General features: G+C 36.1%; 1 protein-coding gene across 2 annotated transcripts in view; it reads right to left on the bottom strand.

Moving 5' to 3' along the window:
* Positions 1-17054, bottom strand: part of LOC128982006 (vascular endothelial growth factor receptor 1-like) — a 137284-nt gene that overhangs the window by 3297 nt on the left and 116933 nt on the right. Inside the window, exons 12-13 of one of the 2 annotated variants that reach the window (XM_054401038.1) lie at positions 6737-6925; positions 4868-4941 (exon numbers count right to left, since the gene is read on the bottom strand). In XM_054401038.1, coding sequence (XP_054257013.1) covers positions 4868-4941; positions 6737-6925 — 263 coding nt within the window. The remainder of the gene's footprint in view (positions 1-4867; positions 4942-6736; positions 6926-17054) is intronic. The other variant, XM_054401039.1, reaches the window with a different exon arrangement.

The raw sequence follows: 17054 nt of genomic DNA, 5'->3' as shown, positions 1-17054 counted from the left end.
AATAGAAAGATGATTAATATAAAGCGACGGTACTTTCCTGTTAAAGGGAACATTCATTATTATCGATCTGATCTCTGTCGATATATATATCGATATTTTTGTTTTCCTTTACGATCCATGCCTTCTGTTTTAATATCTTCAAACACATTTAAATTACAAATTGACATCTTGTTTAGGCAAAAATAGTATATTATGTGCATCCAGAAATAAGTAAAACTGTTCTAAACTAACCTAACATAAATAACCAAACTTGCTGTAGGGCTGCCATTTCAAAATTTCGTTTGATATCAGAAAAGGCATGTAGGCCTAAGTAATATAAAACGGGATTTAGAAATATTACAGCAAGTTTGGTTGGTTAGGTAAGGTTAGTTTAGATAGTTTCATTTAAATATGATATTTTTTAATTGTTTTTTGATACTGAACAACTTTAGTCGTAGTTGTCAGCTGACATCTCGTTCATTAATATCGGTATATCGGTTTGATAACGGAATAGGCAAGTTAAACACGGAATTTTTAAATGTTACACAGCAAGTTTGGTTAGTTATGTTAGGTTATTTTTTTATAACAGTTTTATTTCATTATTGTTTGTTGAAACTGAACAATATTTATCGTAGTTGTCAGCTGATATGTTTCAATTTGTTAAAATCGATATATCGAGAAAAAATCATCGATAATAATGAATGTTCCTGTTGGTATTGCTATAACCAGCTGATCTCTAGTTGTTGATTTTTATGTTATGTTATAAATTTGTAGAATAAACACTATCTTGTTTAGAAATGATTATTTAATTAAAATAATTTAATTAATAGATAAAATAACATGGTGTCAGTAGTACCGAATCCACTGGACTTAAGTAACCCAACGCGAGTAAGAGAAAACTGGGAAGTGTTCAAGAAACAATGGAAGAACTATTTGATTTTAGCTGAAGCAGGAGCATTAGGTGGTACAAGGTTAAGTACACCTAAACTGAAGATGGCCATGTTTTCAACTGTAATTGGCCGCGATGGACTATGTTTGATTGAAAAAATACTGGGCTCCAATGAATTAACCCTGGATCAGGTAATTGAAGCTTTGGATAAGTATTTTTTAGGGACAAACAATCCTTTGTATGAGAGATTCATTTTTAATGGCATCGTTCAAAAGACTGATGATGCAACTACAGACTTTATAGGTCGTTTAAAAGAGCAAATACGATTGTGTGATATTGATTCTTTAGCAAATCTGGGCAAGATAGGCCTTGAAGATACTGTAATTTGTGACCAACTTGTTGTAGGCATAACCAATACTGAATTAAAAAGGACACTTTTGCGTAGAAAAGACCTAAAACTTGATGAAGCTATAGAAATATGTATGCATCATGAAACAACTGAAAGGTTTGTTACAAAAATGACAGTGAAATCAGAAGAGGCGGCATTTCAAGCAAAGAGTACATTTCAAGCAAAGAGTAGACACTTAAATAACAAATGGACCTGTCGTTTTTGTGGTAAAAACCATATCAAGGGAGCAAAAAACTGCCCTGCGTTTGGTAAAGTTTGCAGCAATTGTAGAAGGAAGAACCATTTCAGCAGCGTGTGCCGAAGTTCCGGTAAAGTTAATTTGGTCCAAGATAATGAGAGTGAAGCTAATCAAGATAGCCAAAGTGAAGAGGAAGTAATGGAACTTAACGACATCCAGTACAAAAAACGACTTTTTGTAAAAATGATGGTCAACAAAAAGCTCAGAAAGTTCCAGCTTGACTCAGGTGCAACTTGTAACGTTATGGGGCTACGAGATCTAAAAACTATTCTGGACGATGAAAATCCTAAACTTAACAGTAGCTCCACTACTTTGTGTTTCTATGGCGGGTCATCCCAAAACTCACTAGGCAGCATTCTGCTTAAAACTAAATTCAAAAAGAATATTTTTGATTTAAAATTTGAAATTCTGAAGTCTGAGAGAAATCCTCTTATAGGAGCAGCAGATTTTCTTCGACTAGGCTTGATTTCAACAGATGAAGAGGTTTTCCAGGCTCTCACAGCATCTAACCAAACGGCCACACATCAATATACGATATTTGATAAATTTCCTACCGTATTTGAAGGATTAGGTAGTTTTGAAGGTCTTTGCAGCATAAGAACTGACCCGTCGGTACCACCTTCAATAGCAGCACCCAGGCGACATCCTCTAGCGTTGAAAAAAGAAATATGTGCTGAATTAGATAGACTTGAACAGCTCGGAGTCATCATCAAGGTAACAGAGCCTACTGATTGGGTCAGTAGTTTAGTAGTAGTGAAGAAACCTAACAAGATACGGCTTTGTATAGATCCTTTTCACCTTAATAAAGCCATTAAAATGTCTCATTATCAAGCACCAACTATCGAGGAAATAGCTCCACAGCTACATGGAGCAAAGTTCTTTAGTGTTCTGGACCTTAAGGATGGGTTTTGGCATGTAAAGCTAAATGAGGAATCTAGCGAACTAACCACGTTTTGGACCCCCAAAGGCAGATTTCGTTGGACTAGACTACCATTTGGTGTTGCTAATGCTCCTGAAGAGTTTCAACGAAGAGTTCACGAAAACCTTGAAGGTCTTGAAGGGGTTGTGGCAATAGCTGATGATGTTATGGTATTTGGAAAAGGAAACACAGTTCAAGAAGCTAAGATTGACCATGACAAGAAGCTGAATGCCCTTTTGCAACAAGCTCAGCTTAAAGGGTTAAAGTTCAACAAGAATAAGTGTAAAATAGGTGTAGAAAAAATTCCATACATGGGACATCTTATTACAGCAGATGGGTTGTGTCCTGATCCTAGCAAAGTAGAAGCTATAAGCAAACTTTCAGCTCCTACTTCAAAAGAAGAAGTCAAGAGATTCTTAGGATACGTTGTGTACCTATCAAAGTTTCTACCAAGGCTATCAGAAGTAGCAACACCGATTAGAAATTTGCTGAAAGATGATAGTGAGTGGGTATGGGACAGCCCACAGAAAGATGCTTTTCAAAAGTTGCTCAAGATGGTTCAAAAAGCTCCAACATTAAAGTACTTTGACCAGACACAGAGTTGTGTTGTGCAATGTGATGCTAGTCAATATGGCCTAGGGGCTTGTCTCATGCAGCAAGGTAAGCCCGTTGCCTATGCTTCAAGATCATTAACTAAGACTGAAGTTGCCTACGCACAAATTGAAAAAGAGTGTCTAGCTATTGTGTTTGGACTTGAACGCTTTGAACAGTATTTGATGGGACATAGAGATATTGTAGTTGAATCTGATCACAAGCCCTTGGAGACAATATTCAAGAAGCCCTTGATTTCAGCTCCTAAGAGACTGCAAAGGATGCTTTTACGACTTCAAAAATACAGCTTTTGTGTACAATACAAGCCAGGCACATCAATGCATGTAGCAGATTTTCTGTCCAGATCACCTCTTAAAATAACCGGCAGAGAAACAGTTGACGACCTAATCTTCCAAGCAGAGTTAGAGAACATTAATGATTTAGATAACATTAATATTACCGATGAGAGGATTAAGGAGATAAAAGAAGAGTCAAGCAAATGCCCTGTAATGAATAATCTTGTGGACACAATTAAAAAAGGGTGGCCTGATAAACGTACTCATGTTCCTCAAGACCTTAAATACTGGAGTGTTAGAGATGAACTATCAGCGATAGATGGAATCGTAATAAAAGGAGACTGTATCGTAGTTCCACGTTCTTTGAGACCTGCCATGCTTAAAATTTTACATTCTTCTCACCAAGGAGTTGAATCATGTTTAAGAAGAGCAAGAGAGGTGTTATTTTGGCCGGGAATGGCTGGAGATGTCCAAAGAACTGTTGAAACATGTTGGCCTTGCAAAAAGTATGCTCCAGCTCAGAAATCCGAACCCTTACATAATACTCCAACTAGAGCATGGCAAAGAGTTGGAATTGACTTCTTCCAGCTGGGCAGTGACCACTTTCTTATAATGACGGATTATTTTTCATCATTTTTTGAACTAAAGAAAGTGAATTCACTGAAAACAGAAGGCCTGATTCAGTTTTGTAAAGAGCAATTTGCTCGCTACGGAATACCAGACGTTGTTGTTTCTGACAGTGGTACCCAACTAGTTAGCCAAGACTTCAAGCTTTTTGCCCAGACTTGGATGTTCAAAATTGTTGTTTCTTCACCGCATAATCACCAATCCCATGGTAAGGCAGAATCAGCGGTTAAAATTGCTAAGAGAATGTTAAAGAAAGTAAAAGAAAGTAAAGAAGACTTTCAAGCAGCTCTATTAGAGTTGAGAAATACACCACTGGCTGACTTAGGTGCAAGTCCTGTGCAGTTATTAATGTCAAGATCAACAAAGACTCGTTTGCCAGTAACAGAGATGAAACTAAATCCAAAGATACACATAGGAGTCACAGACAAGTTGAAGGAAAAACAAGAAAAATACAAGAAGCACTATGATAAAGGCACTCATGCATTGGACCCACTTAAAGTTGGGCAAAAGGTATTAATACAGAAGAGACCAGACATGAAAGCAGAACCGTGGACGCCTGGCGTAATAGTAACTGTGGATGGGTTGAGAACTTACATTGTAGCAATTGAAGGAAGACTATTTAGACGCAATGGAAGATTCATTCGTCCATTTAAAAGTTAAAGAGGGAGATGTTGGTATTTCTATAACCAGCTGATCTCTAGTTGTTGATTTTTATGTTATGTTATGAATTTGTAGAATAAACACTATCTTGTTTAGAAATGATTATTTAATTAAAATAGTTTAATTAATAGATAAAATAACAGTTCCCTTTAACAGGAAAGTACCAAAAGTTTTTATGCTATAAAGTGAAGTTAAAAGTTTATGAAAATCTCAAAAGCACTTTTTTATTTTTAGAGATTACCAGTGTTAATATACTGACCATTTCATTAACACGTATGAAGGTTTTTCTTTCTTGAATTGGTTTTTGTATGTTTTCCTTATAGTCAGTTGAACCTGCAACAACCTCACCAACTTTCAATTTAAGTTATTTCGATCTAAAACTACGAAATAGCTTATTCCCTATATGGGAAATTCGATAATTGACTGTAACTCTTGCTTTGATCGAATCTTCCAGACTAAGCTAATCTGACATGGGTCATTGAATTGAAACTGCTATAACCGAATAATGTGATCTAAAATTCGTGACTATTAAAAGCCTACCACGTTTTTATAAGGTACAATGACTCAGTTGGGGTTTTATAACCCTGCGTTTATAATTTAAATAAAGTTACTGTAATTTCTTGTAAATAAAACCTACAAATTGCAATGGAGTGCACAGATTATGACTCTTATAAATAATAAAAATAAAATTAAAAATATAATAGTACAACATATAAATCAGTGGGCTACATCTGTAAACATGATTGAGCCTACAAGTTTAAAGCTAAACTATAACTCTGAACACCTGCCAATTAAAACTGTATCGACCAAACTGACGTGTTAATTTCATCTGCAACAGTGGAAGTTCAAGCCCCCTCTCGGACAAAATTACTTTAACCCTCTGGCCATAACATTGTAATAATGTAAGACCTAGCCTACACTCTTGCCAGAAAATTTCCATACTGCCAAATTCTTGCATGATCCCTCGTAACTTAGTTAACCCAACAAGTGTTAATCATCTAATTCATTACCTTTATTTTGAGAAAGCAGGATCATGCGACTGAATAAAGTGACTTAACAATATTCTGCTCAACTCAGAATGTTTTTTTTTTTACTGCTACCCTCTGCAGTGTATTCCAACTTAGGTTGGGCGTTTGTGTATTGTTAGTTGTAAAGTGATAGTTAAGTTTTTTTCACCTGAGGACGGGATCAAATTTCAGATCCCGAAACGTTGTGTATTGTTTTTACCATCGTGATGGAAAATGTCCGCAATAAACCTTTAAACCTTAGTTATTGTTGAAAATGTTTTGGGGAAAATGTACTTTGGGCAAGAATTTATTTTCCAATAGATCGTTTGTTGGTTAAAACCGGGTTAAAATGAAAAGGAACTAATGGTTAATAATAATAACCCTCCACACTAGCCAGTAAGAACTAACCATAAAATTGTTTTCGATTGATCCTCTAATGTTGAGAACATCTTCCACGACCGCATAGACATAATAGTATCCCGCGATCGCAGCGGAAAGGGGAGCATCTCTCGCGTGCACCAAGATATCATCATGACATCGTCATCTTCTCTCGCTATCACGACAAAATCGTGGGAATCCCTGGAAGCGCCAAGATATTATCATTTTCTCCTCGATCGAGACAAAATATTGAACATCGCCGCCAACGTCAAGACTCGTTATCGTCTCCTGCGGTCCGGACAAAACCCTAAACAGCTGATTGCGAAAGATATCACCATCGTGTCCTGCGATCGTGGCAAAATCTTTCACCGTAGGGTCATCATAATCATCTTTCATAATTGTGGCGAAATTATTGCATAGGAATAATGAACCCAAACAGGCATTTTTCACCAACTTTTGGTTTCAGGATCTTAACAAGTTTTATTTTGAACCTTTATAGTTAATTACCTTTTCCTTGGCCAAAAACAAAACCTATCTCGTAGGGTGAACGTAGTAAGGTGAAACTGTTTCAAGTTGTTTGTCCGTGAAAGTATCTAGAAAATCTGTTCGCTTATCTCGTGAGATGACGAATTATAAGTGTTACCGGCCTTTAGTGGACAATATTAAGTAAAAACGCTTCAGTGATGATGATCTGTATATCTTCAATAGACAATCGTTGAGTCAAGCAATTTTATTATACTCACAGTACGTTACACATTCATTGTAGGCATCTCCTATGTAACCAACTTTACATGAACACACAGGGTAGTGGTTCTTGACGTGACATTCTGTGTTATTGCCACACACTCCGTCTTCACAAGGATCTACACACTTCTGCAGACGACATGAGCGATCCTCCGGACAATGAGAATGAGTCTGACATTCCGGAATCCCTGTGACACAAAAATATTACAAATATACAGCTGTAAGAGCTATCCAATATATGTTGGATCGCCATTCTATAGGATCCTACATTACAATACAACACTAGAACTGTTGCAGGGTTGAAGCCATCCAACAATTTTTGCTCTTACATACCAGCATCAATGTGAAAACATAGAACAATCCAATAATAAGAACAATCCAATAAACGAATGATTTTGGAACCATTCACCACGTTCTGTTGGACTAGTATACCAGAATCTATTTAACAGCATAAGGAAAAATGTAACGGTAAAAGCTATACAGAATGTGACTAAAGCTCACCATTATCACGCCTATTCCTGCCGTAGATTACGTCTCTTATCTTTCTCTACTCAAAGAAAAGTTTTGTGCATGTTGGTTGATTATTATTTCAACATTTATCAAGTTTGCTTACAAAATATTTAAAATTAAGAATGCGTTCAACTCTGTCAGGTAGAACAATATGCTGCGGGCACTTAAGCATACGTTCCGCCTTCTCATTACCTTCTACAAAATATGTAGAGCCCTACCTTTCGGACCGTCTTCCTTTTTGACACCTTCGAAGGTTAGCTTCGGATATCCATCATTTCTGAGGCTGCACAAGGATTGACCCTAGGACCTGATCCCTGAAACTTGTTTTACGACAGTCTGAAGACTTGAAATGCCCGATGAGACCACCTTCGTTGGCTAGGCCGACGATGTCACTACCGCGGTACTCTAATGGCAATAAGAAACGTCAAAGAGGCAGAGCTAAAATTCGGAATAATGATGCGAGTTTCTTCTGCTTACCGCAAGATCTCCGAATCTACAGTTCCAGTGATTGCAAGTGTATTTCCAATCTTCCACCTTGCGAAGAAGTGACAAGCGATCTACCGCAGGAGAAGTAAGCAGAGAGACTGGTGCCAGAGAAGAGCACGGCCGCAGTTTCAACCACTAGTAGTGCAAATGAGACGTCGAGTTGACCCCGCCAGGCTCATTCCCTTGGGTCATCCCATGGACCACTGGTGAAATGGAAACATTGTAAGGTCGGGAATTTTTTGACCCAGATTTTCTTTCAGGTCACGGGAACTTCCGGACTTCCTTGCACGGAATGGGAAAGACCGCCAACTCGGACTGTCTGTCCTGTCCCGGCATCACGGACATGGCCGAACACACCTTTTGTGACAAAGTGGTATATCCACCGGACCTGTTTGATCTCTGATATTGTCGTAGGTATCACTTCTAACAACAACGTTGGAGCTATGCTCCGGGGGAAGGGCACCTGGAACTGTTCCGAGGTCATACTTGGGGCAAAGAAAGTCGATCTCCATTGGCCTTAGCCTTTGGAAGAAAATAAGAAGAAAAGTCCTAATGGCATAATTAAAAAGGCCTAGCCACAAGTAATTTTTATAAAAAGTTCTAGGCAAGTGTCCTAGGAGGTGAGGTTTTTTAGCCGGTAATACGGGGACATTGTGCCAGCGGGGGTCTGGCACTGCTAAAAGAATATTGAGCCTCCCAGTGTGCGTAAACTCATTTCAATCTCCTCCCCACCGAAAACACCTCAGAAAATTTTCAAAACACATCCCTCCTACAATCTAGTAATATCTAATATCCTACAGTGTAAATCCATTGCAATCTTTAAAGTTAGATTTCAGCAGTACAAATATTTTCTTACACTTGGGTTTGCACCCTTTGTCTAGAGTGAGGAAGAACCCTTTGAGGCAGGCACACACTGGTCGATGGTTGACCACTCTACACACGGTATTGAGCCCACAATAGTCCAGACAAGGGTCTACACACTTGTGACCAATACAGGACTTATCTGTTGTACACATGGAGTCGTCCGTGCATTCTGCATTTCCTATAAATATAGACAACATATCTTAAACACGGTATGTAATATAAAGTGTAATGTAAAATGTGTGTATGTAACAAAGAATTTGACCAGAGGCATTAAAAGATAAGAATGAACGAAGCTACGATGGAACGAACAGTGTTTTCGTATTGTAAAAGGGTTATTTTTTTTTTAAACCTCCCATCTCCCTTTACTTTATACTCCGACACATAAAGAAGAAGTATTTCTCTTTCTCAAAAGCTATGAGATTATATATTATGGGTCCCCCAAACCCAAAAAAGTGGTTTTAAAAGTTGTGCATGGGTTTGTGTGTGTGGGGAGGGGGATTTTTACAGAGTTAAAGACTACGCCTGTGGTCCGAGTTTTACTAATTCATAGTACCTCCAGGTGTTTAAGTTTTTTTCAGTTTTGATTTTAGCGATTGTGGGTTTTGAAATAAAACCTTGTAAAATAAACAACAATCTGATTTTTACAAAAAAAAACCCTAACAGTTTAAACTGAAATTTAATATGGGTCATTTAGCCTAACCCTGAAAGAAATTACACAACTCCCAATGCTGTAAAAATTACGTTCGTAAAGTTATTGACATTTTTGTGATGTTTCCTATAAAAACCAATAAGACGTAAATTACCTCTTTATGAGTAAATTACCTACTCAAACTACCAAGTACATATATTAATATTTTCATCCTAAAACATATAGTAAGATTTTCTGTAAAACCCAATGGGTTAAAACTGCAGCATCCAGAAGATTGTTTATTTAAGTTTGTGAACGTTAGGACTTGTAAGGTAACAGCAAAGTTCTGGGCATTGAGTTCACTAGCTATACTCAATTAGCTAAATTCATTAGCTATGAAAATTGGATTAATAAAATAAACTATATAATTTTAATTATTGTATTTGACCTGTTTTTTTTCCTAGCGTTGTGTACTTTCGACTTCCTTCCTGTTCGATATACAACCCCAAAGAGCATAACCTTGTACATCTAGTTCCACATACCTGGCTTACATTCCGCAAACGGGTCTCCTTCGTAGTCAGCTTTACAGGAACACACAGGAGCTCCTTCTAGTACCAAACATATTGTGTTCAGCCCACACACTCCGTCACATGGATCTGTGCATTTTTTAGCTATGCATATCTTCCCTGAAATGCACTCATCATTTGAGATGCACTCTTCTCCTAAAACATAGATGCATACATACGCACACATATACATATATATATATATATATATATATATATATATATGTATATATATATATTTATTATTACACAAAACATTTGATACTTTTGATAATATTTGGAATAGGTGCGTTATCAAACTTATATTTATTTATACATGCCAACGCCTAGTAATTATATAGATGAATAAATTTGGTTGTGAGAAAACAAAAAACTGAACAATAAATTCAATCCCCAATAACAATAAATAATATAACAATAAATAAAGTTAACAAAGAATAAAAAAATACAAAAAATAAATTTAACAAGGAATAAAATAACAGTAGGTGTCTAGGCTTGTCGAACATCTCCACCAGGGAAATACTACTGTGTCAGTACACAAAAATTTCGACATTCAAAACTATAAAAAATAGACATAAAAATAAACACTTGCAGGTCAAACAGGGAAAACAAACTCTTAAGAATAAGAATAAGAATAAGAAGAATAAGAATATCTTTACTGTTGTTAAATACAAAAGTACAATAGACAACGTCAGAATATATACAATTTTTCTATGAATTAGGTATTTTGTAGTGATAGAAAATAAGTTAAAACAGGATAAAAAACAGAAACTATATATTAGATATTTGGCATCCAAAAAAATCTTCCAGTGAATGAAAGCTTCTGTCAAGAAGCCAATCAGCCAATATGTCTTTAAATTTATTAAAATCAAGCTCTTGAAACAATACAGGTAGCTTATTAATTAAAGAGGTGTATTTGGAGGAATTTGTGGCTATTGGTTGATTTTGATAATCTTACAATCGGAATATCTAGCTGGTTACATGCTCTATTATAACTGTGAAATTCGTTACGTTTTGGAAATGATGAAAGATTTTCTTTAACATATAGCAAATTTTGAAAAATGAATATACATGGCAGAGTCATTATTCTGTGTTTGATAAAGAGAGGTTTGCTGGTCGTTCTGCGAGGAATATCAAACATTATTCTTAGTGCTTTTTTCTGCCACTTGAAAACCTTCTTGGCTCCAGCACTATTACCCCACAGAATGTTTCCATATAGAAGATGGGAGTGGAAGAAACTGTAATAAGATGTAATGAGCATACTATCCGATACGCAACTCTTAAGTCGTCTTAACAAAAAGCAGACTCGGGAGATCTTAGACACAACATGCGTAGCATGGCGTTGCCACGTAAGCTTTGTATCCAAATGTATGCCTAAGAGTTTCACTGAAGACGGGATATTTAAACCTTCTAAGTGTTTTAGCGAAAAGCAAATTCGTTCAGTTTTCTGATGATTTAAATTAAGAAAGTTTGCATTAAACCAATTAGAAGAGATTATGATTGCGTTGTTTATAGTTACTTCAGACTCAGTAAAACTACTATTTGAGGAAAAGAAAGTTGTGTCATCGGCATATAAGAGTGATTGGCAAGATATGTTACTAGGTAAGTCATTAATCATTAATAAAAACAAAATAGGCCCCAACACTGACCCTTGAGGGACTCCAGCTAGAGTTTCCAAAAACCCAGAAGAGTCCCGCCCTACAACCACTTGTTGGAATCTCCCACATAGATATGATTTGAACAAGTGTAGCTCATTGTTCTGGATCCCATAGTATTTCAGTTTTTCCAAAATAATTTGGTGTGATGTACTATCGAAAGCTAACAATACAATAAATATAGCTTATAGTATAGCTTATATAATATAGCTTATAGTATGATGAATAACTAATAGCTTGATGTTGTATCACATCGTTTTAAATCTTAAGGTCCATTAAGGCTACGTTTCGATAATTGTTGTCTTCGAAAGACTTAAAACCCTTGGAAATCAATTTGTCAACTGCCTTTATTGTTGACAAACCAGGTCTGAAACCGAATTGAGCTGGACTTAGAATTTCGTTCTTTTCGAGATGGTTGTAAAGCTGAAATTTAATATGCGTTTCAATTATCTTTGAAAAAATTGGAACTATAGAAATGGGTCTAAAATTATCAATAACTGTTCTATCTCCCTTTTTGTGAATTGGATGTGTTTTAGAAAATTTTAGGCAATGTGGGAATATACATGAAGAAATTGACAAGTTTATAAGATAGGCTAGTGGTTCTAAAATGAAAGGGATTATTTCCTTAACTACATTATATGAAAGACCAAACATATCCTCAGATCGGGAGGTTTTTAATGACTTAACAATTGATAGCAAAGATCGGATATCTATTGGTTGAAGGCGGAACTCTTTTTTCACTGGCTTTGCTTTTTTGAGAAAGTTGACAAAGTCACGATTGCAATTGGAAGAGTCAAATTGCATCAATTCTTAATCTAAGCTATGAGAAATCTTAGTGTTTATTAGCTTATAACTTTATTAGCTTATAACTTCTATGATTATTAGCCATGTGTTTATTAGCTCGCTTTCTTGTCTGTTCGGTAAAAACTTTGCAATAGATTTAAAACCAACTTTTCGATGAGCTAGAGACTAAAACTTGAAACAATGTTTACAAATGGATGACAATGCAATATGAAATCAAATGAAATGAAATAAAATTTGTCTTTATGCTTGAGCGTTTTTCATATTACAACATATGCTTTTTTTAACAACTCGCGTCAACATCAATAACATAAAACAATGGCAACTTTCAAATCTTAACTATTTTTTATGTTTACATTTTGATTAATGTAAATATATAAATTAAAGTCAGCTGTTACTTTAGTTTGACAATTTATTCGAAGAGCAGAAATTAAGAGGTAAAGGTTCTGCTCCCGAGAGATTCTAAAGTTTTATGATTATTAGAATAGTAGCAACAATATGTGATTAAAGTTAAAAAGGTTTGGTTATGTATAAGCCATAAAAAATAGATTAAATATATTTCCACATTAAAGACTAAAAAAATTAAAACAAATTGATAAAAGAAAAAGTTTTTTTTAATATTACGTTTATAAACGAACTTTAAAAAATACAAAATAATATATAAATAAGTGAAGAATATACTTGTGAGAAATTTAAACGAAAAACGTTATGCGCATGCAATAAATAACAATGTAATAGGATATGATAATTGTATATTAGCTATTGCATGCGCCCCACGTTTTTCGTTTTAAATCTTACAAGTATTTATTCCCTCCCCTTTTTTAAATAGTTGTGTCTACATTTTTGTGCGTTTAAAACGTGGTATTATAAAAACCTTTTTATTTTTAGATTATTTAGCTTGCTTCTTTATTTTTGTAAAGATACAAAGGATAAAAATATGCATTTTGCGGGAATCAGCTACTAACGTAGAGGCCACAATTGCTGTAAATTCAACGTTAATTTCCCATTCATCCCCTTTTCCCCCTTACCCTTAAGTAAACATTTTTAAATTTCAAGGTACCCCTTGTGACATATAAGATGAAAGTACATGAAAACAACTTTTTCGTAAATAATAACAAATTATTCTACAACTTGAATAATAAAAGCCAAAATTTGTTGTAAAAAATGAGTTTCCTTTGTATCGATTTTACAATCGAAATGAACTGTACCGAGCCATGGCTCGGTCCCTCGCTACTTGTTGTTAATTAGGCCTAAAACATAATCCAGTTACAATATTTAAATTTCCTCTCTTGATTCAGATACCGAGGTATCCAGGGTGACATAAAAACAAGCTCCAGATTACAATAACTTGTCCTTTCAGTTTAGCTAGGCTAAACAGTAGGTGTATCCGACGGATACCAGTAACTTATATCAGTAAGTATACTCTGTCGGTGCCTCAATACATTTTACTATAGTTGAATAGATACAACTTCAGTATCGGCGTGGTGGGGCTATCTGACGTTCAAGTAAGAGGGAGAACTGCCAGGTTGTCTACCAGACCAATAAGAGCGAGGAGAGCCTGACGCGGTTTCCATAGCAACAGGCGCTGTTGCCATATCGCACAGCAACTCCACGCACGCACGCACATGTGCAGTTCCTCCAGTGTTATGATAGATGACAGTGACTACTTCGAGTAAAACAGTATACTGTCCGCGAGAGTTCAGTCTCCTAAGCTCCAAAACAAACATTTTGATGTTGGAATAGTATATTCTATCACTAGAGCCTCAAAAGCCACTTTTTGCTCGTGTGCTGAACTATATTCTTCATCATGTTGCATCATCAAACCTAGCTAGAAAATAAAATAATGATTAGGCCTATGTAGAGATAACCTATCAAAACTACTCCCAGCTTGTTTTCAATATAGTAATATCGTGATAGTAATATTTATACATGTTTAAAGATTTAAGGCATAGTGATATTACTGCGCAAAAAAGATAAAATTACAAAATTAAGGTTTATGTCTAAAAAACAAAAACCGTGTGTAATACATTTTAAAGTGAAACCAATTAATCTTTTTTATGATTTTTTCAATTATTTCTCAATTCCAAATATACTAAGAATTATAGTGCTTTATATATATTACTAGCTGTAACCCGCGGGCTTTGCCCCGTTTAACTTCTTAATTTTCAAGATTATCTCGTTCGCATGGCTCAATCACGTCCTGGTTGAAGTTTGTTCGCTACGCTCACTCACCTATAGGTTGGAGCTCGTTCGCTACGCTCACTCCCCTTTAGGTTGGAGCTCGTTCGCTGCGCTCACTTGCCTTCAGGTTAGCTCGTTCGCTAAGCTAACTCGCCTCTAGGTTGAAGTTTGTTCGCTACGCTCACTCACCTTTAGGTTGCAAATTAGCTGTTGTCATAAATGTAAAAGAAATAATAGTGCTGCACCCTGTTGGTAATCCTTTTGACTTTAATGCTATTGAACATCATAGAACAGAACCAACTTGTTTAATTGAAACAGCTGTTAAGATTCAATAATTCCATTTCTCATAAGGTTAACATGGGAAACTCCAGAGCCACTGGGGCGGAGCCCGAAAGGATTTTTGAAATAAGAATATGCCTATATGTTAATCGGGAATGTGAGCTATCATCATGCCAAATTTCAGCCCAATCCGACCAGTATTTTTCGCGTTCACTTGTCACAAACATACATCCATACATCCATACATCCATACATCCAAACTTTCTCATTTATAATATTAGTAGGATTTCGCGAAATTTTGAGTTTATGCGTAACTTTTTCTTTTAAAAAGGGAAATATGTCCTTTGCCTGTTTGCTCAACTCAGCTGTAGTTTTTACATAGGCAAGCAATGGACAAATCAAAACAGAACTCTGTAGGCGAAGACACGAGACTGCACCGAAACAAATGACGCGACCACCCACTCATCATAACAAAGATGATATGAGTAATGATGTTTACAACAGATGTTTACAGATATATACAGTATATGCCCGAGGGCCAGAGGGCAGGAACTCTCAGTAGTGCCGTTGCGTTGTCTGCGTCCAGTGTTGTTGTCGTGAGTGGTTTTGGGAATTACATGGTGTAATATCGTGTTAAATCTGTTGTTTCATATTACGTTGTGTTATCATATTAATTGTGATGGAAAGAAGAGGAGGCGCTAGTGTTAATAAACGAGGGCGTCCTCGCGTTCGGCCAGTGAGACCATCACCTTACACCAAAGTTGGCCAGGGATCTGCTTTACGCAGCCAGTCACGGGAACTTGTGGTTAATGTACGGAATTTTTAATACGGGTTCGTAAGTCGTAATAGTAACGTTGCGTGCGTTTGCGTTGTTGAAAAGTCCGCTGGCGCGCATATTCTGTGTTGAAGTTAGTTGGGCAGTTCCCGCTCACTGCAGTCGTAGGCCGTCCGCGACAACGCGGCAACACCGCAACAGTAGTCTCCCCACTGCTCGCTACCCCTCCACACCACGCCGATACTGAAGTTGTATCTATTCAAGTATAAGTAGCACTGGCATACGTAGGCCCAATACGTTGCCTCCTAATACGTAACTGGTAATACGTTAACTTTAGTAAAATAACTTGAATGTTTACCTGTTGTAGTGTTGTTTACAGGCTGGGTCCTCGACTTATCTACAAAAAACACCATGAGACACAAACACACAATTCTCGAACCCATCTTGGTCAACTATACCTCCTGAACTGAAAACTGTTGTCTAGCTTTACTTGTACTTTGTTCCTCAGATAGCATTGTATCACATTTGACCTTTTGATAAAGACTTTGCATTTTATTTACGAGTACGACTGATGTAAACAGACTTTGGATGGTTCCTGTTAAAAATATACCAAACATTGTACTGAGTTTGTAGAATAAGAAGCATTCACCTCAATGGTATATAGTTTGTTATTGACAGTGTTGTACACTGTACAAAGGGGGGCAGCGGAGCACTTGTGCTACTGTCATTTCCGATGGTTGGTATTTTACAAATTATCATTGGCAATTTAAATATTTTTTGATCGGAGTGAGCAAAGCTTTTATACTTAACTACTAACTGCTTTTTTTCAAATACTCCTCCTGAACTTCTGAAGTGATCCGCATGAAATTTTGGAAAACAGCCATAATAACCAACTATGGAAAGTTATTAATCTGAAATTATCCAAATCGGATTTAAGGATTTCCCCTCCGTGAAATAAAATTTTATGAAAATGAACATTGGCTAGATTAATGAATAGGACAACAGAATATACATAACATGTGTTAGTCAACGAATCGCATAAACTACCACATTTCAAATTAATACAGAACAAGAGAGAAGAACAATCGAGTTTATGTAGTTGAGTAACGAGTAAAGTTGGAATTTTAACAAAAAATGTCTAACTAATAATTAGGGTCGCCGGAATCAGGTAATTGACTTTAGATACTCTAAATAGCCATTCCATTAATGTAAACCGTATATAATTGACTTTTGGTACTGCAAGGAGACAATTCATTTAAGTTAACCATTGATACCAAACGTATTGTTGAGTTGTGATTCTGTAAGTAGACAATTCTGTTTAAGTGAACCAGCCGTACTATTGAATTTAAATACTGCAAATAGGTGTCTTATTTATGTGAACAAAATATACCATTGACTTTAGATACTCTAAATAGCCATTCCATTAATGTAAACAAAATATATCGTTGTCTTTTGATACTGCAAGGAGACAATTCATTACATGAACCATTGAGTACCAAATGTACCATTGAGTTTGGATACGGCAAGTTGATAATTATTTTACGTAAACCAAATGCAGCATTGGGTTTGGAT

This window comes from Macrosteles quadrilineatus, unplaced genomic scaffold (assembly GCF_028750875.1).
Source record: "Macrosteles quadrilineatus isolate MER2022 unplaced genomic scaffold, UCM_ALF_1.0 Scaffold_77__1_contigs__length_550361, whole genome shotgun sequence".
Taxonomy (NCBI): Eukaryota; Metazoa; Arthropoda; class Insecta; order Hemiptera; family Cicadellidae; genus Macrosteles; species Macrosteles quadrilineatus.
Note: the sequence above shows the minus strand (reverse complement) of the source record. Positions and strands in the feature narration are given on the sequence as shown.